The sequence below is a fragment of the Lipophrys pholis genome, assembly GCF_963383615.2.
Source record: "Lipophrys pholis genome assembly, chromosome: 20".
NCBI lineage: Eukaryota > Metazoa > Chordata > Actinopteri > Blenniiformes > Blenniidae > Lipophrys > Lipophrys pholis.
The window spans coordinates 10,073,844-10,097,367 of record NC_137648.1 but is presented as its reverse complement, the minus strand read 5'-3'; the positions used below and the strand labels follow the sequence as shown (position 1 = coordinate 10,097,367).

The following is a 23,524-nucleotide window of genomic DNA, read 5'->3' as shown; positions in this document are numbered from 1 at the left end:
CCTGTCTGCAGCAGCCTGTACCCACAATGCAAAGCTCGGCTAGCTGCTGTAGCAGCGGAGTAAAAACAACAACAGGCTACCTGCGCGCGGCGGATGCATGGAGCACAACAACAACCACCAGGAGCTCGCGCATGCAATGATATTCCCCGAAACCAAAATGCACCTTAGCCGTATAATGTGAGTACTAAGTTCTGTGCACCAGCCGAAGTGTTATTAGTTCGTTGCTTTTGAGGGGGAGACTGTTGGAAGGCTAGCGGGCTAGCACGCTAGCTCTCTGCGTCTCTATGTTCGAGCGTCTTAGGGCAACAGTGGCGGCAGCGGCGGTGCCATGAACAGTGGACTCCCCCCTTCAGCCGCTCCGCTCGGGGGTGTCGGTATACCCAATGTCAAGGTGAAGTTTTGCCGATACTACGCGAAAGACAAAACCTGCTTCTATGGAGACGAGTGCCAGTTCCTGCACGAGGATCCGTCCATGGCGAGCCTGCCGCTGCACGGTGGCGGCGGCGGCGGGAGCCCCGTCCCGCTGTCCATGGCCGGGGGTGGCGGGACGCCAGCGGGGTATTCCCTCGGCGGCTCAGCGGCGGCCTGTCCGGGCAGCGCAGGGACCGGTGTGCCCAAGAAGAGCGAACCATTGGGGCCCGCAGGCACGTCTCTGGAGGGGCAGTTGTTAACCAGTGAGTAATAATTGCTGCGAGACAAGGCCGCACACACGGTGGCTGACGGTGACTTCACTTTGGGGCCTCGTGGAGCTTTGTTCAACTCTAGCCCGAGGATCCACAGCGGCCTCCTCACCCCAAAACAAGCGTGACACCGAAGTCAGCCTCCCATTCAGACCTTCTTATACTATATATATGTCTAATGTTTCTACTGTCTTTATTGCTGAAAATATTAATTACATTTACCTAGGAAATGTACACAACTTAGTATGCAGAAAATTGACGTTTTACCATTCTTTTAATGAAACCATATAACGCAAGTGCTGATTTTAAACTTTCATAAACTGCTTTCTAGACTGCTTCAGCCTAAGAAGTTGTAGATTAATTAATAGACAGTTTTTATTTAAAAACTGATGTTCTCTTGTAAATGCTGAAGATGACACCTGTTGACTGCCTCAATCCAGGTCTAGATCATAAACCATGTTTGCACTTGATAAAGTTGCCTCGGTTTATCGCAGAGATACTGAACTTAATTAAACACGGTCTATCATTTGCAAAACGTGTTGTTGTTGTAAATACAGAAATGCATTACACTTGGCAAATTTTCCAGCTCCAGATCGAAAGCCACACAACTTAAACATGCAAGATTTGTACAATAGACGGTCTACTATTGCCTTGTGTATATGTATTTATTTGAGTCAGTTATTTCTCTAATATTGTACATACATATTTTTTTGTGTTTATGTATGAAACGGGTGCAAAACACATAGTGTTCACTTAGTGTGATTCTGTGTATAATTATGCTTGTGACAAATAAAGTTCTTGACGGAGCTGCTCCGTTTAAATATGCATTGTTACACACATTGACATTTATTCAACTTTTTTATTTCTCCTAACAAATTAGACACCTAAATGAAATCCACAATCTTGAATATTCCAATTGATCATCTCTATATTTAGTCATCCTCAATGAGGTGTGCATGTGGAAGAAAACTTCCTGAACCTGATTTCCAGAATACCTTGAGGCTTTATTTAAATTCTTCACTGTGGGGTTACACGCTTAAGAGATGCAGAAACTGACTTCATATTGTCTGTCCCTCAACTGAGACCTCGATGTGGAAGCCAACTTCAGCGTGCTCAACCAACGTGGTTGCATTCACCCTATTCAGACCTGCGAGCGGCCAGCGAACACGCGTTGCACTTTTTATCTGTCCTGTCATCAGGTTTGTCTCGGTGCTGTTAGTCACACCTGCTAAAGCTTTATCCATGCTGCTGCAGCTCCCATGGGTCGGCCTGTTGTTTTTGTATGACGGCTGTGAGTGGGCAGACAGGTTAGCCTTTAGCCAGCTAGCGTTAGCCACGCTCGCGTTAAAACAACCACTTTGGTAAATATCTTGATATTTAACTTCACATACATTGGTTACCTGTCTGTGTTGGCATTAGTAGCTTACGTTGTCCTTATTGTATATTTTTTTCGAGGATATTGCTTCTGTTTACATGCAAGTTTGCTAACACTTAGCTAATGCTAGCTTCTCGCGGGTCTTTGTTTTTGTTGTCATGTTTTTCTCCGCGTAAACAATCGGGAGTGAACCAACATTCACGTTAAGTGGTTAAGACTGCCCTACATCCAGTTTCGCTGCCGTGCTCAGAAACCGCGAACTGTCAGTCAATGTGTGGAGAGGCTCTCTGGCTGAAGCAGATTTGTTGACATGCTTTCTAATGCGCTCAGTGATTGGCTGGAGTCGCCCAGTGGGACTGATTTCAACATCCCAACCCCAATAAACTTCAGAAAATGCACAGTGCAGTTGTCCTCTTTCTAACTACTGAGAGAGTTTGCCCAGGATTTGATTATACGTTTTCACACCATGTTGACATCCAGCTTTCACGTCAAAAAGAGAAGAGCAGTCTTTCATAAATTGGCTTGTTAGAGACTCATTACTAGAAAAAGTCTTTAGGGTATATCAGCTAATTGTTTTCAGACTTATCTGGGACTTTAGGAGAGACTATTGTACTCATTTTCAGAGGCAGTGTGTGTTACTGTAGAAGGTTGACTACACACAATTGAAGCAGCTGGAACTGCCTAAATGTGACTGGAATAAGTGCATCACATTAAAATGATCTCTACAAACAAAGTTTTACTATCTATATGTGTATAGCTTTTTCTGGTTAATTCATCCTGTATACATGCACGTTTGTACATAAACACTGGTTAAACTTAGGCTGTATTCTGTCTTTGCTTACTCAAATCTTTTATCATTCACAGTCCCAGGAATGGAGGGCGCAACCCTGAGTGATGCCAATCTTACCAACTCTTACTTCAGCAGCAGCTTTATTGGGGTCAATGGGTTTGGAAGCCCAGCAGAGTCTAAATACTCAATGATGCAGGTACACAAGGGAAGCTGGAGATACAAAGTCAGTTGAGACATGTAGTCTTTCAAAGATTTCTTCAGTTATGACTATGCAATGCTCAGACCAAGGCAGCACTGTTACTTCATGAAATCTTTAGCATAGAGTTAGGTATGTCAGTACTTTTTAAAGATTGATTTGAATTCAGATATGTGACATCATTAATGTGTTGGCTCGTATTATATTATTCAACATCAACACACAGGTTTCCTTTTGTGACACTTGTGCTGCTCTCTCTAGCGAATGACTACCAGCAGCAGCTCTCCCAGCCTCCTCAACGATGGTGCCAAGAACTTCAGCCACAGCGCTCACGGTAATCTGCCCTCAGCTCTCCTCGTAGTCAAAAATCTTTCAAGCTCCACTTTTTTAACTCCTGAAACTTGTTCTTTCACAGATCCAGTGAACTCCCCGACATCCTCACTGTTCAGTGACTTTGGTGCTCTTAGCATGTCCCATAGGAGGAAGGTGAGTATTATGTAAAGTGTATTATCCATGAGCGAGTACTTGAAGCCCAACAAGCATGGGTTTAAGGTCCAGCATTGTCTTTAGCAAGAGCTGTTTTTTTGTTTTTTTTAATGTGTTCATTTTAATGTTTTGCTTGTGCTCAGGCTCCTAACCCGGCAGCAAGTGAGTTTATCCCTAAGGGAGCTCCACGTATGGCCACCATGGCTCAGTCCACTGTCCAGGCCTTCCCCTCGCCTCTCTTTGCACATCCTGGTCTCAGCAGCTCCACAGCTGCTGCTCTAGCGCCAGGTACGCCTTTCCAGAAAACTGCCAGCTGAGAAACTACCCAAACATATTAGTTTTGACCCAGTTTCTACATGGCTCAGTTTTGTTTTCCATCTTTGGCCTTGAAGTAGTATGGTTCAGCAAGTATGGGAATTCCCTCCTGTATATAGCAACACGTGGTAGTGAGTGAAGAGATATTTTGTCATATTCCTTAGGAATGTCTCCTGTATTGATTTACAGTAAATGCTGCGTCCCTTATCATGAAATAATGTTTTTTTCTTTTTTAATCTTAAATTCTAGGCATGTCTTTGTCTGCGGGATCTTCCCCACTGCACTCCCCAAAAATCACACCACACACCTCACCGGCCCCACGCCGACGGAGTCACACCCCAAACCCTGCCAACTACTTGGTGCCCACCACCGCCTCTGATCAGGGCACACACATCATCCAGAAAGAGACTGTAGGAGGGACCACATACTTTTACACAGACAACACCCCAGCACCGATGACGGGGATGGTACGTATATATCTTAGAAGCACAGTAGTCCAATTTAAATTTCTTAACATGATGTTGTGCTGTATCACTCAACTGATTCCAAGGATAAGTTTTTTACTTTAAGATGTTTGTATTTAAGACTTGTTCTGTGGACTGTTAAGGCAGTAGGTCTGAGTATTTCATACTATACATACTATATTGCAGTATGTGATTGTTCTGCAGACTCTACGGTATTCCAAATATAATTGTGGCTAACATTTATTTTCTCTTTTGAATTGCATCTCTATATACTTGACAGTTATTCGATTCCATTAAAGCTTTCATTTCAGCTCAATCATTTGCGTAGCTGAAAAGTACCATTTTTGTTTTCCTTTTTTTAAAAGATCACATTGGTTTCCATTTGTCAATAAATAGGAAACTGTGCTTTTCTTGCTTCATCGCAGGTGTTTCCTACGTACCATATCTACCCCCCCACTGCCCCACATGTGGCGTACATGCAGCCTAAAGCCAATGCCCCTTCGTTCTTCATGGCTGATGAGCTTCGACAGGTATTACCCGGCTGTCGTCCTCACAGACAAAATGAAGGCGCCTCGAAGTGTTCAAATACCATGTCGTGTTGTTCTTCTTTCAGGAGTTGATAAACAGACATCTGATAACCATGGCCCAAATCGACCACTCTGAAAACCCCGGTAAAGCTTGTGCTCTGTTTACGTTGCAGAAAACAGTCATTAATGCCATGATTTACATGTGTTTGCAGCGCAATCAGACAGGTTGCAATTAATACAGTGCTGTAGTCCTAAAAACCCCCCACTTATAAACAGTGTAAATTATCTGGTGTTGATATTCTTAAGTTAACCAGTGATGCTTATTTGTAAAATGTACAAGTACACAGTGGTTAATTTAGTCCTGTTCATTTTAAGCCTGCTGTTTGTGGCCTCTGTGGGCCCTGCTTTCTGTCACCTGCTCAGTTTTCTCTGTCAGTTGCTCAGATTGTACTAATGGGCTCAAGCTGTGAGTGGACCTGTCACATGACGTGTGTGCACAAATCCCTAAATAAAATGAAAAATAGAAATTCTGTGCCCCATTGAATGTGGGAGAATAAAATACATTGCATCCCCCAAACTCCCATGTATGTTATGTCTCATGCCAAATTGTAATTTATAGTTGAACTAAGGATTTCATGTTCTAAGTTATCATTAACAGCAGTTGAGATCTATAGGCAAACTGACACATTTTCTGTTATTGCCATGTGTGAAATGTGGTTGTTTTTTTTAATTGGTTTTGTCTCGTGCAGATGTACCCTCTGAGGTGGACAGCTACCACAGCCTGTTCCCCCTCGAGCCTCTCCCACCACCAAACCGCATGCAGAAGACCAGCAACTTCAGCTACATCACCTCCTGCTACAAGGCAGTCAACAGCAAAGATGACCTGCCTTACTGCCTGAGGAGGATACATGGTATAAACATCTGAACAGCTTAAATGGCCGCTATGATGATGTGTCAATACTGAGGTCTAAAAATTTAAAAGAAAACCTAATTACTGCTCCTACTTGTTTTTTAGATGGGGAAAGTACATGCTTCTTTAGAATAAACATTAGTTTTTGCACAGCTGTAATCATATTTAAAACTGATACCGGATGTAGTGATTGTGTGAGATATATGTATTTATTTTCTGTGTGATGTGTGTTAACATTCAGGTTTCCGCCTTGTTAATACCAAGTGCATGATGCTGGTGGATATGTGGAAGAAGATTCAGCACTCAAACGCTGTAACACTGAGGGAGGTCTTCACCACAAAGGCCTTTGGAGACCACTGTGAGTGTGGGATAATATCAAAATGCTCCTGTAATGTTTGGTCAGTTTTGCTTAAATGGGTTATAAAAAAATGAAAGTAGTGAGTCAGTCAGCTTTATTGATGATTTACGAATGTTTAAGTGAAAAACAGTCACTGAGAATCCGTTTAATCAAACAAAGCACAATGTTGAAGGCCTAATTAATTTGTTGGTTATGAGGTTCATTTTTGGACACCGCATTGTTGCTGTTAAGCTCAAGAGTTCAAAACTTGCAAAGTTTTTCTGTAGGAAGTTATGTATGCCAAGAAACCTTTTTTTGTATTTTCTTTTTACTTTATTCCCCCAATGAACAATTTCACAAAAGAAAACGGGGGGGTTCTTGGATCTGACTTTTGTTTTCTTCTGTTTTCCTCCCGCAGCGTTGGTGTTCTCTTATGACTTTCATGCAGGTGCAGAAACCATGTTCAGCAGACACTTCAATGACCCAGCAGCAGACTCGTACTTCACCAAGAGGAAGTGGGGTGAGTTGATGTTGTCTCCCTTCCTTGTATGCTCCGAAATAGACCCAGCACCACCTTGAATGCCTCTGTACAGCCTCCACTTCACGTTTTGACTTTATTTACTTGTTTGACATTGAGCCATTGCTCAAATTCTACTTTCATATGTGTTGCAATTGATGGATTTTGTGCATTGGGGCTCATGTTAGGCACTTATTTGCTATTTGATTTCAGGAAGAAATGGTTCAGTGTTATTGAATATTGAAGTTAATGGCGATTAAACTTTTAGAATTAAGTCTGACAAACGTCGTTATTTGAAGTCTGGTTAGTGGCCTAGTTTGACAGTTGGCGTGTGCGCTTTTGAAAAAGAGACCTGGAGAAGAGGAGGAAACTGTGGTTGAAACTGATCTTGAGGCAGGTGCCGTTCTATAGTCTACCTACAGGAATGACATTCGAGACAGAGGAAGTAAAACCATTCAGACCCTGGCCTTGTCTCCACTAAACACTAATAACAAACCCTAATTTATAAGTAGTAGAGAACAAAATGTTGCTTTATCGCTAATGTATAACAAACAGGCCATAAATGTTGTTGACCAAATAACTGGTGAACCTGTCCAGGTGTACCATGCATTTGCTTATCGCAAACTGGGATTGGCTGCAGCACAATCTTGAATTGAGTCAACCGAAAGCTTTGTCAAGGTTGGATGGATGGATATTTCCCAAATGTCTTCTTTTCTTAAATGACCTTTGGGGAAACTAGTATTTTGGCCATCTCTGTTGTGTTCTGTGTAACCTTGTGGTTTTTCACCTCGCTGTACATACCCTAAGACCCACTTTAAATTAACTGTCTCTATCAGTAGATCGTGGTTGCGGAAAGAATTACAGTAGATTAGAGGCAAGTTTAAACATCAGAAACCTTTGTCAGGGGTTTTTCTGGAAACATCTCCCGAAATTGAACTTCCATCAACTAGAGCTGAAACATAGGCGACATTCAGTGACTGTTAAATCATCACTTAAACTAAATACTGAAGTTACATTGTCAATCGTGCTTGAGCTAGTATAAGGATTTCAGTTTTATGTGAAAGTTGAAGTTAATGACCGTTTGAAGTTGTATTCATAAGTCATGTCAAAGGTTTGGGGTGCTTTGGTGTGATGACATACGTCTCCATGTGCAGGGCAGCATGAACCTCCCCCACCGCGGCAGCATGCAGGCCTGCTCCCAGAGTCCCTCATCTGGGCCTACATAGTCCAGCTCAGCTCGGCTCTGCGCACAATCCACACTGCCGGCTTGGCTTGTCGTGTCATGGACCCCAGCAAGATTCTCATTACTGGCAAGACCAGGTAAATACAGAGTTCAACCGCTCAGCAGACCTCTCATCATTCAACAGGGATTGGTAGTGTTTGCTCATTTGACCATAGATGGCTGTGTAGGGAACAACCTGAATTTCATTTTCAATCAGAGGGTGTAGCTATGGCTTACTAAAGATTGTACTAAAAGCAGTTTTTTTTCTGTCAAGACTTCCCTTTTCTTTCAACAGTCTTACTGAACACACGAGAAGGATATGCCCATAAACTAATGATAAGAATTTTGTCTCATCTCTGAAGGTTACGGGTGAACTGTGTTGGGGTGTTTGATGTCTTAACGTTTGACAACAGTCAGACCAATCATCTTGCCCTGATGCCACAGTACCAGGTACTTTCGACAGTATATCCTGCTTTTGGTCAATTTCACGTCATTACTAGTTCGTGGCCCGTCCTTACATCTCCTTTGCCTCGCTATCTGAGCGTGTGTGGTTAAGGCTTGTTTAAATGAGACTATACAAACGTGTGTTTTTTTCTGACGTGGGTCTTTTGAAATTTGTCTAAAGGGATTAATAAAAGTATGATTCTTCTTCTTTTGTCCTGCAGCAAGCAGATCTCGTGTCTCTAGGCAAGGTGGTCCTGGCTTTGGCATGTAACTCCCTGGCTGGCATTCAAAGGGAGAACCTGCAGAAGGCTATGGAGTTGGTGTCTATCAACTATTCTTCAGACCTCAAGAACCTCATTCTGTAAGGGGGGGTGGGGGGGTGCATTAAAACTTGTGTATGCCATTAAGCATTTCTGTTGGGGCCTTAAACACCCAATAAAAACGTAGCATAGACTCGACACGTGACATAGTTAGCCGTTAAACCTGTGTTGGGTTGTGGATGAATATTTTAGTGGAGCTAATGGTGGTGATCTTTACATCCCTGTTCCCTTATGTGGATCAATTGGAAGGTGTTGTTGATCCAGTCCCATGTTTGCATGGCAGTAATACTGTGACAAAGCTGTGGCTGGCTGACAAGTTATCCCACGTCCTTCATATCTCAGCCCCCTGAGGTTAATTTAAGGTTGACAGGTTATAAATCCAAAGTTAGAATGAGCAGCAAGTTGCATTCTGAAGATTGTCTTAATAAAAACAAAGGGACCTTGTCTTTATTCTCGAATTTAGTCAAAGTGACACTTGTATTGTTTTTCTCAATGAGATTTTAGTTGGTCAATCTAAATTTTGGGATTTAATAAAATCCAAAGATTTTATTATTCTTAATGCGAGTTGTGCTCATATAAAAGTAACCAGAGGGAACTGGATGTTGTCAGTAATATCTGCTCCTTTAGGGGTAAAGTCCCAGCTGGTGGTGCCATGGATCTCTACAACACTTTCCTGATGTAGATTTATTTTTGTGGCCAAATGCAGGTATCTGCTGACTGAACAGTCTCGCCTGCGCAGTGTTAACGACATCATGCCAATGATTGGAGCTCGATTCTACACGCAACTGGATGCATCGCAGATGAGGAACGATGTCATTGAGGAGGATCTGGCCAAGGTATAATCAAAGATATTGAACAAGTATCCATTAATAACTAAAAGCAGTTTGTAATGAGGCATAGTTCAGTTCTTTGCAGGCAGATGGTTTGGGGTTGTGAACAGAAAAAGGTTTTGGTGTCAGTGGAGAGGGGAGCTGTGTTCTCACAGGATGTTGTCGGGTATATTGTGGCCTTTGCAGTCTCGCCTTGAATGCAGTTTCCCCTTATTGGGTTTGGATCAGTTGTTTTAACATATTCACACTCTGTCTCTTCGGCTTCAATTTGTCCTTTAATTTACATATCTGTACCAATACTTCAAACGACATGACATGTGGTGTGTTTAATTCCTGCTGTGCACAGCAGACCTCATGGTAAATTTTCTTAATGTCAAATTCGAATTAAGAACGTCAGCAGCAAAGATATGAATCTTTTTTCTGAAAATACGTGTCACTTCTTTTTTTACCTGCCTGTGATCTGCTGGTATCTGCTCTTCTCGAGAAAGTATTTCCTGTTTATCAGGCTTTTTTTGCATCATGTTGAAAGTATATCTGCGCACAAATGAGTCCATGATGATAAAAGCTTCAACTAATACAGGCTGCTGCACATTACGCTTAAAATGCAATGTAACGACACTCATTCGGTGTCAAACCACGCGTCTGTGGTTGTAGCAGCAGAATAACTGTTTTCAAACCAAACAAGCAGACCAGCGGTGCAGCAACTATGTGAAATTTTCAACATAAAACGATGATGAAAAGTAGCTGCCAAGTCATTGACTAGTATCTCCAGACATATTTTACAATGAAGTGAGCAGTCTTTCTTCTGAGTGTTGCACATGTGTAACAGTGTTCAGCAGGAAATAAACATGACGGCAGCTGTTTGCCTCTGTATACAATAAAGGAACTACTGGTAAGGTTTGCACAGTTGACTTTGCTTGTCATGAGAATTCATCAATAGCTGTTCTAAAACAACAGATTTGTGATTTTTATGTGTTGCTTGAAGCAGAAATGTGCTTTTATCCAACGTGCTGAGACTGAACAGCCGTCATCTACAGACGCGAATCATCGTATAATCTTATTGTTTAACACCTCTAAAAGTAAAGCTGGATTGTTTGGACCTGGTGAAAGAAAACATTGGGTCATCAGTTTCAGAATTGAAATAGCTGGAAAGTCCACACACAAACATCGTTTTGACATCAGCTGGTTATCTGCAAACATCAGCGAGCTGTGCTCCTGATATGTCGCAGAGACGGCGTTTTGTGGTTTTGCCATCACTACCAGAGAAGTGATAACCATGAAACTGGAAATGCTGTCAGTATGATAGAGGATATCAAAAGGTTGACGAGTTGACGCTCTTTCAGCTGTAGCGAGAAAGTTTGACTCAAACTGAGCAGTTTTTAAAATGTCTATCCTAGGCAGCGAGGAAAGATAAGGAGGAGGAAAAGCAGGTGTAAATGAAATCTGCAGAGAAGATGAGCTTGTTGGAATAATCTGTGGTGGAGTCCGACATTCAACGGTGCTGCACGTTTTCCAATAATAATCCCAAGAAATTCATAGAACTGGATCTGCCCGCAGTTACTTCTGGTTCATTTTCAGTCAGGAAGTGTGTCCTGGATCAACAGGCTTCTTCCACACCTTGTATGGAGAGAAAGTCGAGTGACTATGGTTTCAGTTTCAGACAGTTTTTATTTGCAGGGTCCATTCTTTGTAGGAAAATCTATTACGATATATTCTAAATTTCAGTCCATATTTGATTTATTAATTCCTGTGTGTGTGTGTGCATTGTGTTTATGTACTTATTCCTAAGCCAGCTGTGCAGGTGGAAAGTCAAATTCACACACGATACATCAAACAACTGTTTCCTGTTTGCAGGAGGTACAGAATGGCCGCCTCTTCCGCCTTTTGGCCAAACTGGGCACCATAAATGAGCGACCAGAGTACGTACCCTTCACAAAGTCTTCATCACTGTGTCATCGCTGCTTCCGCTCTGTAATCTTGCTTTGTGTGAATCAGGTTTCAAAAGGACCCGACATGGTCGGAGACGGGGGACCGCTACCTGTTGAAACTTTTCCGGGATCACCTGTTTCACCAGGTGACGGAAGCAGGGACGCCATGGATTGACCTCAGCCACATTGTTTCCTGCCTCAACAAAGTTAGTCGTCTTCCTTCATTTAATTTTTTTTGAGTTACTCAAACATCCTGAGTTTGTCTGTTGTAATAATTCATATGGTCTGGGTAAAATACTTAGCCCTCTGTATTGAAGTCACATTTGATGATGGTAATTTATTTCAGACATGTCGATCATAACAAAATGTACACATACAGTTAATTTTATGAAGTTTCTGTAAAAATGTACACACGCGTGCAGACATTCGTATCTGAAAAGGAGCCGAAAGAAGCTCTCTTGATTTAACTAAATTCTTTCTTTTTCACCATCTAATCTCTTCATGAATCTTATACAAGCCGGCCTGTTTCACTCACTACAATATTCATCCTGCAGTTTTGCATTGGAACCACATTTTCTCAATGGACGTCAATCACACAAGACTTTGTCCAGCATCTCTGCCGATCATCCATCTAACACCTACGGTGCATTCAGAAAGTCCTCGCAGCGCTTCACTTTCCCCACATTTTATGTTACAACCTGATTCCAAAATAGATTGAATTCATTGTTTGAATCAAAATTGTACACTCAATATCCAATTATGACGAAATGAAAAAAAGTTATTTTGAAATGTTTGAAAATTATTAAAAATAAAACACCAAGATGTCAAATGTACATAAGTATTTACAGTCTTTGCCATGAAGCTCAAAATTGAGCTCGGGTGCGTCCCGTTTCCCATCCAACCTGATGGAGTTTGAGAGGTGCTGCAAAGCGGAATGTACCAAACTTCCCATAGAAACGTGTGCCAAGGTTGTGGCATCATATTCAAAAAGACTTGAGGCTAGAATTGTTACTCAATAAAGTCTAGAGCAAACAATTTGTATACAGATATACATGTGTTAATCAATTTGCAAACATGGGAAAAACCCATTTCATATTGTCATTATGGGATATTGTGTGTAGAGTTGAGAAAAAAGAATGAAGTTACGAATAAAGCTGTAACTTGTCAAAACTGAAGCGATGCAAACACTTTCCAGAAACGCTGCGCGTAACAGTAAACGGCCCAACTTCCACTGAACTTTATCACAAGCTGTTTTTTAGTCTTCACACATTTATTTCTCTTCTTGCTCGGTAAGTTTCATGCAGGTTGGGACTTTTGTTTTTGCTTCTATTTACATTTACTTATCTCAGATTCATAAGGTCGTCTGGATGTGTGGGCCAGACACGAACGGTTTGTGTTACTTGGAGTCAACTGTCGTTTGAGTTGTTGCTTTTCTTGGATTCACCAAGTATGTAGTCTGTCTCTTGTAACTAAAAGTCCGTTAAGTATTTAATCGAATGGGTTTCTCTTGAAAATCAAGTCGGAGATGAGGCTAAAATGAATTGCAGGTAGTTTTGATTGAAGTAAAAGTAAAGACCTCCAGGTTGACATTTAAACTAAAACTAATTCAACAACTCAAAGGACAGCATTTGACTTAAATATCTTTGAGAACACGGAGCAGTTTATAGCAGCAAGATATCTCCATTTTCATTTTTAATCTAAATATGAGGAAATGCTCAGTCACCTTGAGTTATATCTTGATGACTCTGTTCCTGAAATCTATTAATTGCTCTTGTACAAAGTCGGGCCTTTTGGTTTCCGAGTTTGAGTTTTTCTTGGTCATTTGTGCTCGATCAGTCAATGTCAGGAATAAAAAGTTTGTTACAATTAAAATGTCAGAAAAATGAAGTTTCACTCGACGTTTACTGGCAAAGTCATTTATCACTTTGTTTGGTCCTGGCTCTGTACAGCAGCCATCTGATAAATCACATCATTAATTCTTGAAGCAGAAATACATCTCATACAAAAGGTGGGCGATTGAGCCTTGACATTTTTGGACTTGTGATGGGACGTAAGAGGAGTTTGAAGAGGACAGTAGTAGGAAGTAAGAGGTCAGTAGAAGTCACCAGTAGAAATGCAGCCGAAGGAGACGCGACAATCGCCTTGACTAAAACAAGCTTACAGTTTCATAAGGATGTGAAATACTGGACCATGACCACATTTTGCAGATCATTTCCCCTCATTAATGCTACTGGAACACCTTCCTTCTGTATTGGAGAACGTTGTACTGGTTCATCTCCACTCACTTAAACCCAGATGGCACACAGTAGCAGGTAACGACCAGGTGAGATGGTTAAAAGCTCAGCTTGTCGAAGCCGTTGAAGTGTTTGAGTTGTAAATCGTCTCCCTGTGTGTGTTCAGCTGGACGCAGGCGTTCCCGAGAAGATCAGCCTGGTTTCACGGGACGAGAAAAGTGTCCTGGTTGTGACCTACTCGGACCTGAAACGCTGTTTTGACAGCACCTTCCAGGAGCTGCAGGCTGCTGCCTCAGGCTCTCTGTAGCGCCCCCTTCGGGCCCGGAGTGGGACTGCCCGGACCTGAAGCACACTATTGCACTACAGTGGAGGACCAGGCTCGTGGAGGCGACATCAGCATGGTGAAGGCAGCGGGGCAGGGCTTCGTGAACCTCAGTCACATACACTGACCCTGTCCACCAGGAAGGCTTTTCTAAAGTCTTTTTTTTTTTTTTAGGTTTCCTAAACCCTGCAGCTGAAAATCTAAAAACCATTTTTTGTGTGGGGGGGGGGGGACAAAAGTGGAAGCTGTGACGAACGACTATGAGGACATTTTTTTAGATTTTGGGGAACAAAACGAGAAACTAAATGTGCAGTTTTGAACTTTTTTCCTGCTTTTATTGTTTATTTCTACAGTTGGGGTTTATTTTTCTGAGGAGGATGCACTAAGATTTTAATTTTTCTGTTTTTTTTATTTTTATGAATACGTGTGAGTGGCCTACAAGGTGCACAGAGAGCTAAAGACACACACATACACACACACACGCACACACAATTTGAAAATCCAGCATTCTCTTGGCTGCATCTTCCTTCCGGTTGGAGAACACACCCCTTCATCCTGACCCACTTGGAGACGGGACACACCACTCAAGGCGTTGGGTGTGGTTGGATGACCCACCTCTGCCTAGGCTGCTGGTTCCCCATAAGAAAGGACGAACCACTTGGGTGGGTGGGATGATTTTTTTAAAAACTGGAAAATCTATAGACTTTATGGATGTTTTGGTTCATGAGATTCTAGAACATGACGACGTGGGGTGGGTGATCTGTGGCGCACTGGGATTTGGGCTCTCGGGAGTGAATCGTAGTTTTTGCCAGCACAGAGGAAGGGGTGTCTTCTCCTGATGCCGTCTACCAAGTGTTTGTTACATATGCAGCAGCCACCTTTGGTTAATGGACACTATAGTGGCATCGACTGCACAGAATGGGTCATGTTTGGTTCTGCTGTCCAGCACTGGGGTGCAGCCTGTGGGTGAGACTTATGCTGAGGTGGAGCCACAGCTGCCTCTTTGTGGAATGTCCCTAATTTGTCCCTCACTCGTCCTCTCACCCCTAATGTCCTGTTCTCTCCTCTCCTTATCCGTTTCTCTTACACCCCCCCCAACCAGTTTTTTTTTTTTCTTCTCTCCCCTTCCTTTTAATCCTAAACTTCACTCCCCCCTTAGGGGGTCTGGGCCCCTCAACTTTTGAGAAAAACGATGTTTTTTTTTTTTTTGTGACTTTTTCCAGCTGCTTTTTCTCTTTGCTCAGCTGTTGTGCAGGAATGCATGATGGTGGGGGAAAAGGAGGGCAACTCATTTTTGCCTCAGTACTGCTCTTTATCATTCTGTGGACCAATTCCAGCAGGGGTTTAGGTAAAGGGTGGGGGGGGGGGGGGGGGAGTAGGAACTGTGCACCAATAACGATTTGTTTAATTTGACTTTTTAAGATCATGAAAAACAAAGGTGCTGGAGACAAAGCAGTGACGCTGGCTGTCGCACTCGCTCGGATGGCTTGGATTTCTCTCAGGATGATGAGCAGCTGGAGGGGCCCAATGATTGAATGTGTTTGACTGTCATTGGCGGCCCCCGGTCCAGTCGGTTAGATGAACTACAATGGAGTGAGCAGGACGTCTTCAGGTGCAGGCGTCGGGGAGTGAGCTGAAGTTTCAGGCGTGGTGATCATGCTGTGAGGGATTTCTAGTTGCCCTGAAGCACAGATCGTTTTCCATTTCAATTAAATTGGACAAAAAAACAAACCTGCTAATGAATTCGGTGCGAATCTCACTTGAGAAAATGAAACTCAAAAGGTCTGCCAGACCACCATTCTCGGTTCCCGTGCCTTTATTTTGTTGTTCGAATGTGTACAAACATGGAACAAAGGGGTCACATCCACGAACCACTCCGTCTAATCTACTTGGAGACGCAATCAATAACAATTGTCTCCGGAGCAGTCGGTATCGACGCAAACCTTTCAGCTCGTCTGGAAAGTTGATGGTCTGTTCTTGAGGGCAAAAACAAACTTGCAGGGAGCCGGCTGTATTAGATCATGTACTACTCCCTCTGTTTTAGTGAGACACACCGACAAAAACATATTTGGTGAATGTGGTGCTTTAGAAAACCTTAAAGGGTCAGACCCACACGCACACTTACAACAACACCCACACGCCCTCAGACTCGGCCAGCACGCTGTCAGTGCTTTCATATCGCTGTATTCCACATCAACACACACACACACACACACACACATACACACACACACACACACACACACACACACACACACACACACACACACACACACTCCGGTTATTATCAGTGATAACCTTCTTCTCCCCAACATCAACACACCTACAATCACCATCTTAGTATGTTTTATGCCCCTCTTGTGTTCTTGTCTCAAATTTTGCAATATTTGTGTGTACAGCAGTATTTTAATAAAGAATACCAAAACTGATACTGACGTGAGATCTTTTCTATTTGTTACTGTTGTGGAACTTTGAATCTTTGGGCTGAAATAATCTTATTACACTCTTCATATAAACCTAAAAAAAAATGCTGTTGCTACATTAGATTGAACTTTATGACAGAGCAGTGAAAGACATTTTTGTTGCATGTGATATAATATTTATGTTGCAGTAAAACAAAATAAAAACTGGCTGTTCACTTAGTGAGCTGGCAGTATGAAGATTTTAAATGGATTCAACATTTCTAGTTGGTGAATTCAAATACAACAGTTCTAAAAGAAATTTCATTAGACTGTACTCTTAAACTTGCCATGGTTACCTCATCTTTATTAGACCATTCAAGCAGCAACCAGTCCTTTGGGTTCTAGTGTCATTTTAACCTTTCTTTTGTTTTGTTTTTTTTTAAATCTAAAAGTGGCAAAAATGAAAATTTGTTTAAAAAAAATTGATTAAAGATTTCAAAACAGACTGAATAATCCATGATTACATTTAGTTAAAGCTCATTTAATCTTCAGGAAAGACTGGACAATAAATTGAATGTTAAATAGAAGTGATGTAAAGCTCAAGGATTGAAGTTCAAGTAGATTAGTGTCCTGGATTCACATCTGTGTATCTGTGCCCGAACAACTGAGATGAAGGTTGAAACTTGAACTGGTTTCATTTAAACAAAAATATGAATAAACGATCAATTAACTGAAAATTCTAATGAAGTGATGCAAAGTTCAATGCTGAGCTTATTAGACTCCTTAAGTGAGATTTGTGAAATAGCTTCTCATAATTACAATGAATTAGTTGTAAACGTGTTATTGTTGTATTAAAGAATGTAACGTTCGGTGTATTTTACACATACACTGAGCCTGTGAGTTTACCGATGAGGAACCTACATTAAAATAATTGCTTTACCGGAAACTACAAAAAAAAAAGCTATTGTATATATGTTTAGTGTTCTTGGTTATATGTCTACATTGATGTTTGAGTGTGTCGTTCGTTGGAATAATTATCAAAGCAGATAACACATGATATGAAATAGAATACTTCAAACCCCTTCTCTCAACACATTAGGCTTATATATAAGCTATTGTATCAGTGTCGGTGATGGCAGGTATGGTTTTATTCAGTTTATTCATTGCTCATCCCATATTTGACAAACTGGAGACTTAATTCATCATCATCATCATCATCATCATCATCATCATCATCATCATCATTATCATTCTAACTTGCAGATACTCACACAATTATTCTTTGATAATCAATAACTAGAATTGTTACTTAAGAATAGCTGTAAATCTTTAGGACAGTTGAAACTCGATCCATATATATATATATATATATATATATATATATACACACGTATTTTTTTTAAAAATGTGATCGGATTATGAATGAAATTAAAAGACACATTAAACATTCATGCAATAGTTTTTAAAACATCATCTCATTGTAACCCTGTTATAACAACATAAAATCAAACCAAGGGAAGTAGATCATCACAACAAATTGAAAATAGCACAAAACTTCTAGAAATTCACAAATTTAGGAAAACTTAACACAGATGAGTTACAACTGCAGCACTTTATTTTCGAGTCCAGTGAAATTCATGGTATTAACTTTCACAGTATTTCTTATAGACCCTGATTCAATTTTGGGTTTAATATTATGACTCCAACGGAAGGTTTATTTACTAGTTACTCCCGAAATTTCATTCACAAAGTTGAATTAAAACTTTTTCATGACGTAACTACAGAATTATGCTTAAAAACATTCAGTCTGATTGTAATACAATAAAGCCGATATAACATCTTTTTCCAGCATATAGTGGCCGTGTAAGAGGAACAGTAATGTAATACAGCGGTGCTCCTCTTCACAAAGCTCTGAGTATGAGGTACCAATACAAGAAGCTCTAATAGTTACAGGCTGGTGAGTATACAGTATCTGCACAGCTGCAGGGGTGAAGTACTGTCAGGTAAAACTTTTAGCTGCTCTCAGAAGGCGCCATGTGGAGAAAAGCTGATATGACTCTTCATTGCTGTGAGTAGGCTTTGTTGTGCAACAGCATGTGATTTAGCAAATAAGTATAAATTGTATGCAATCAAAATAACTTGTTTGTAAATCAGAAGACTACTTCGGGTCGGGACCTCTGCCAGAACAGAAGGAGACATGCAGATATTATGATGAGGTAGAGTATGTAAACAGCAAAGGCGCACAAGCGAAGTACGTGTCGAATGCTGATGAGCAGGAAAATGTATAGTAATAAACACCCTAGTATAGAGCTGTCAGAGAGTTATAATAAAGAAACGCTAAAGGGATGGGTAGAGGAAGGCAGCGTTGTAGTCTGGCGGAGGGGATCCGCCCTCATCAGACTCCCAATCACACGGCATGATGGCGGGCTGGTCGTCATGGAGACCCGCGATGTCTCTGCACAGGAAGGCCATCTGGCTCTCTCCGCACTTGGTAAAGGGAAAAAACCTGAACAAAGACACGACTTGGTTTTTAAATGGGAGTCTGTGCTGATGATTCCTGAACAATTTACGCGCTCCCGACAGAATGGGCTTGATTTTTGCAGTCGGATGAGGACGCAGACATGAAGTTACCACCTGCTGAGTTTTCTGCTCTTGGGGCTGCTGTTCCTCGTTATGTGCTTGAGCTCCTCCGACAGCAAGATCATCCCACTGTCACTCTGCTCATCCTGAGAAAATAACACAGAATTCAATCATGCATCCTGGGTTTCTCCAATAATAGCTGTGTTTTTAAAAAAAAATAATTCATTTGCTTTGTGGGCGTCTGCAAGGAGCAGGAAAGGTGTTTTCTCACGTCAGGGCTGTCTGGATCCTCACTGGGCAACTCTTCAAAAGTCTGAAGTGTGGCCATTCCCCTCATGTAACTGGAAAGATCAGTTTCACAATCAAACCACCTCTTTAAAAATTTCTCAGTTTACTCAACCTGTTTCCTGATATCTATTAGTTTCAGTTACACCAGACTCCCATCTCTCTCTCTCTCTCTCTATCCTTTCACTTTTCATATTTCTCATCAAATATTCCATCACTTTTCTCTCAACTGCAAATTTTGCATTTTACTCCTCTTTTATTTCATCACCTTAAGTTCGTGACCGCCAGCGGGTTTTCCTTGTAGGCCTCGCCGTGACCGCAGCCCCCGCTCGGCGAAGATCCCAGAGGAATATAGTCTTTTCCATCCTGCTGATGAGAAACAACAAACTTTGAACCACTTTATGGAGCGAGCCCAAATGCTTCCACTACAGCAGAATGCTCAAATAAAACCCAGCGAGTCTCAATATGAATAAAGAGTGATTCATCCCTTCATCAAAACGTCCCCGCAAAACAGGTGTGTTTGTATGGCCTTGTGAAGAACTGTTAAGCTCTGAGCGGTGAAGCCTCTGACCTGCTGCACCCTCGCTTGTAGCAGGTCTCCAAGTGTCTCCACCAAGTTGGTGAAGGTGGGCCGATCTGTGGGAACAGCCTCCCAACATGCCAGCATCGTGCTGTAGCTGAATGCAAATACAAAATACACTGTTTAACCATCTGGGTCACATCAGCAAACACACATTTTATGTGTAAGTAATCTAATAATCTACTGAATTGAAATACAGAATTGAATTACCCAGCAAATTTAAAGAGAAGGAGTGTATTATATATATGTGTACTCCTTACAGTAGAGGAATGTTTTTGAAGTACTTAATAGCAAAGTGCCGAGGTTCAAGTTACCTTCAGTGGTTGAGTAATTTCTTTTGGCCTATTTGAATTTAAATGTCTGGTGTTGACGTTAATACATTTACAAACAAACAAACATAATCCATATGTGTTGACATGAAGCCTGCAGGTGAAAACCAGAACTTTGGTGCTGTGTGGAAAGAAGTTAAAAATCATCTTTCATTCTAAGCTAAACCAAAATGTCAATGACGATTTCTATCCTTGCATCGTATACAAAACTTCATCCAACTTCGTCCCAGCTCACTGTGGAGGCAGGCTCCGCCCTGGATAGGTTGTCCATCATCACAGGGAAAACACAGAGGGACAGTAAGGTACCCCAGGAGTTCACACACCGGGAGAGCTTGAGAAAACTCAATGCAGAAAGATCCTCCAGGCTAATATTCACGCTATGATCTGAGAGCGTTAACCACTGACAGAGAGGAAGTGAACACTGCCACTGAACTATGTAGACGCCACCTTATCAGATTACCCAAACCCTCCACTTCTAGGCCATTGTCACACTCTGAGACAGGCTGGAGAAGGTCGACCTGAAGGCCGCTGAAAACCTTCAAGCCATGTCCTTCATGCCTTCGTTGAGACAAAGACCCGTCCCTGTCTGGAGCCTCGCAGTCTGGTTTACTCTCTTTATAAATACGTTCTCTGAGATATCGATTTGGACGACGTGTGTATTAAACTCTCGGCACCGTCCCCGAGTCTGGGCGAATTCATTCCAGCTCCTCAACAGAATTTCTTGAACATCCAACACGTCACACTCATGACAAGCGTTCCACCCACATCTCCGGGGTGCTGTATTCTGGCGCTCGCATCCTCGTTCCCCCCTTCAGCCTGTGGCAGAACTCCTCATCAATATGGAGCCCCGGGTATGGAGACGCTCCTGGTGGAAAACCAGCCACGTGTTAATCTGAGCAAAGCGCACCATGCAAGTGAAGACTGAGGCAGTCGGTTGTAAAATAGTGGCTCAGGTTTTTGAAGCTTTCCCTGCTTACGTCTTGTTTCCGTCGAGGAGAACCATGTGGGAAAAGTCCTCTTACCCAAAGAGAAGATCTCCCATAGCAGGATGCCGTACGACCACACGTCGCTCTGGGTGGTGAACACCTTGTCGAAGATGGACTCAGGAGACATCCACTTGAGAGGGAGGCGGGCCTGGCACCCAATCAGAGCACAGCATTACATCGGGTTAGAACACATTTTCAGCGATGAGTGGACAATGAAGTAGTTGGTAAACCACGGCAAAGTGTTTCCACAAATAAAAAAAACATCAATTATTGCCAAGCCCATATATTTTGGTTTGACTACATTACTACAAAGCTGTCATCTCGATGTTGAAATAGTTACTGCGTATGAATACTCACATCTCCTTTGCGGACGTAGTCGGGGTCTTTGTAGATGTCTCTGGCCAGGCCAAAGTCACAGATCTTCACCACGTTATTGTCTGACAGCAGAATGTTTCTTGCAGCCAGGTCTCTGTGAATACACTAAAGTGGACACAGACAAACAAACAAACAAATTGTGACATATATTAACAAACGTTTTCATGCAAACACATAAAGAGTCACGCAACAAAAGTATCGAAACCTTGCGGGAGGCGAGAAACTCCATCCCCCGCGCCACCTGAAAGCTGAAAGAAATGAGATCCTCGGGGAAAAGTGGGGAGTCGGAGGAGGACTGGGGGTCTGGAGGGAAAGAAAGAGGGGACATGGAGATTTAAAATAGCAGATCAGTAATCCACCATGTCGGAAAAATGTGCGCCAAAGTCTCAAGTCTTACTGAGGATGTTGCCTTTCTTGTCTCGTGTGTCAAACTCAGTTCTGATGTTGGTAACACATCCGGGCGCTCTGTGTTGTCCTTCATCTGGCTGCTATGGGGAGAAATTATATAACTGTGATCACATTTTATATAAGTGACATTTAAAACACTCAAACATCTGGAGGACTGGGGAGAATAGGCAAACGCGCCCTGGAACATCTCGCCAAAGCAAGTTGTTGGTGCTCAGCAGTTGAATTATGAGTCACAGTGAATAATACACACAGTACTGAGAAGAGAAAGCAACAACACCATTTTCAGTAATGTGCGAACTTCTGGAGAAAATTAGGAAGTAAAACATCCTGCTCATGAACAGATAACACCTCTGAGCACAAACAGATTGCAGAAGTGAGTTTTGAGAGTAGGATTTTGTAATTGTGTGAGACTGTTGTACCAGCAATGACATGTGTAAAGTGCATTTGCACGCCAAGCTGTCACTTCGCGGGTGAAACTATCACAACACCTTCTCTGATGGTTTGCCGCGCCGAGATGAGCTCACCCGACTGTGTACAAACACTTCTCGCTTGTTCTTCAAGAATGCGGAGAGGTTTCCAAAGCGACAGTACTCCACAATGACCATCAGCGGCCCTGTGCACGCAGAAGACACACGACCATGAAACATATTGTAGGGATGGCAGCGTGAAGCCAAAAACAAAGCAGGTGCAATCAGTTGAAATACCAAGAGGAAGATTCAGAGATGCAAAAAGTATTGACACACACACACACACACACACACACACCTTCAGGCTGGGTGCAGGCCCCCAGGAGGTTGACAACATTCAGGTGGTTTCCAATGTGGTTGAGGATCTTCAGTTCAGTCATAAGAGCCTTGTGTTCACTGCTTGTAGCGTCCTCTAGTGGATAAGAGTGAGACAGCGGAATAAACTACAGGATCACTGGAAATTCAAATCAGCTACTTCTGCGTGCCCACACACACACACACACACACACACACACACACACACACACACACACACACACACACACACACACACACACACACACACACACACACACACACACACACACACACACACACACACGATTATTTTCAATTAGGTATATAATTAGTTAACTAACAGAATGATTTCCTGAAGTTAAAAATATAAGGAAAAAAACATCTGCTCTCAGTAAATATTGGGATATTTTCATTATTTTGTATTGATTTTCATGACTTATGAGCTGGTAAGCGCTAACCCAAACCAAAGAAAAGACTGATATATTCAAGACTTTTGACATAAATCTCTGATATATATTGACTTTGTATTGTTTTCCAATGTCTTGAATGTATGTCATGCACCGGACTAAAAATACAGTTTTTTTTAGTAAAATGCCGGATATAATAAAGGACCGAAGATGTTTATTTACCTTTCAGCATCTTTACAGCGACAGTCCTGCAGCCGCTGGTGTTGTCGATCCCAAAAGCAGAGGCCTGGACCACTTTACCAAAAGCCCCACGGCCCAGAGGTTTCCCTTTGTGTGTGTGTGTGTGTGTGTGTGTGTGTGTGTGTGTGTGTGTGTGTGTGTGTGTGTGTGTGTGTGTGTGTGTGTGTGTGTGTGTGTGTGTGTGTGAGAGAGAGAGAGAGAGAGAGAGAGAGAGAGAGAGAGAGAGAGAGAGAAAGAGATAAAGTTTTAATGACACAGAAACAGGAGGTGT

At 42.1% G+C, this 23,524-nt stretch overlaps 2 protein-coding genes across 5 annotated transcripts in view; one reads left to right on the top strand and one right to left on the bottom strand.

The window, feature by feature from the left end:
- The first annotated feature begins 45 nt into the window (after positions 1-45).
- pan3 (poly(A) specific ribonuclease subunit PAN3) lies at positions 46-16,325 on the top strand. Of its 4 annotated transcripts, XR_013936388.1 has the most exons (19): positions 46-674; positions 2,920-3,041; positions 3,303-3,375; positions 3,457-3,527; positions 3,671-3,815; positions 4,092-4,309; positions 4,732-4,836; positions 4,920-4,977; positions 5,583-5,744; positions 5,985-6,101; positions 6,499-6,600; positions 7,752-7,917; positions 8,182-8,269; positions 8,485-8,624; positions 9,290-9,419; positions 11,268-11,332; positions 11,409-11,547; positions 13,742-14,350; positions 15,899-16,325. XR_013936388.1 is itself a non-coding variant. In XM_080489375.1 (18 exons), the coding sequence occupies exons 1-18, from the start codon at positions 329-331 to the stop codon at positions 13,880-13,882; spliced, it is 2,388 nt and encodes a 795-aa protein (XP_080345501.1). In that variant the 5' UTR covers positions 46-328; the 3' UTR covers positions 13,883-16,325. The 4 variants fall into 4 exon arrangements, 3 of the variants coding, with proteins under 3 accessions (XP_080345501.1, XP_080345502.1, XP_080345500.1); XM_080489375.1 differs by having other exon boundaries at positions 13,742-16,325; XM_080489376.1 differs by lacking the exons at positions 13,742-14,350; positions 15,899-16,325 and adding an exon at positions 11,896-13,217.
- Positions 16,326-17,893: 1,568 nt separating this feature from the next.
- The window catches only part of flt1 (fms related receptor tyrosine kinase 1), a gene marked incomplete at its 5' end in the record, with an annotated part of 30,719 nt that continues 25,088 nt past the window's right edge, over positions 17,894-23,524 (bottom strand). Inside the window, 13 exons of the mRNA XM_080489381.1 lie at positions 17,894-18,805; positions 18,934-19,025; positions 19,151-19,220; positions 19,433-19,530; positions 19,736-19,841; positions 20,839-20,938; positions 21,096-21,207; positions 21,417-21,539; positions 21,640-21,737; positions 21,832-21,922; positions 22,331-22,455; positions 22,608-22,721; positions 23,236-23,340. Of these exons, the coding sequence (XP_080345507.1) occupies positions 18,637-18,805; positions 18,934-19,025; positions 19,151-19,220; positions 19,433-19,530; positions 19,736-19,841; positions 20,839-20,938; positions 21,096-21,207; positions 21,417-21,539; positions 21,640-21,737; positions 21,832-21,922; positions 22,331-22,455; positions 22,608-22,721; positions 23,236-23,340 (1,403 nt within the window). The 3' untranslated portion in view covers positions 17,894-18,636. The remainder of the gene's footprint in view (positions 18,806-18,933; positions 19,026-19,150; positions 19,221-19,432; positions 19,531-19,735; positions 19,842-20,838; positions 20,939-21,095; positions 21,208-21,416; positions 21,540-21,639; positions 21,738-21,831; positions 21,923-22,330; positions 22,456-22,607; positions 22,722-23,235; positions 23,341-23,524) is intronic.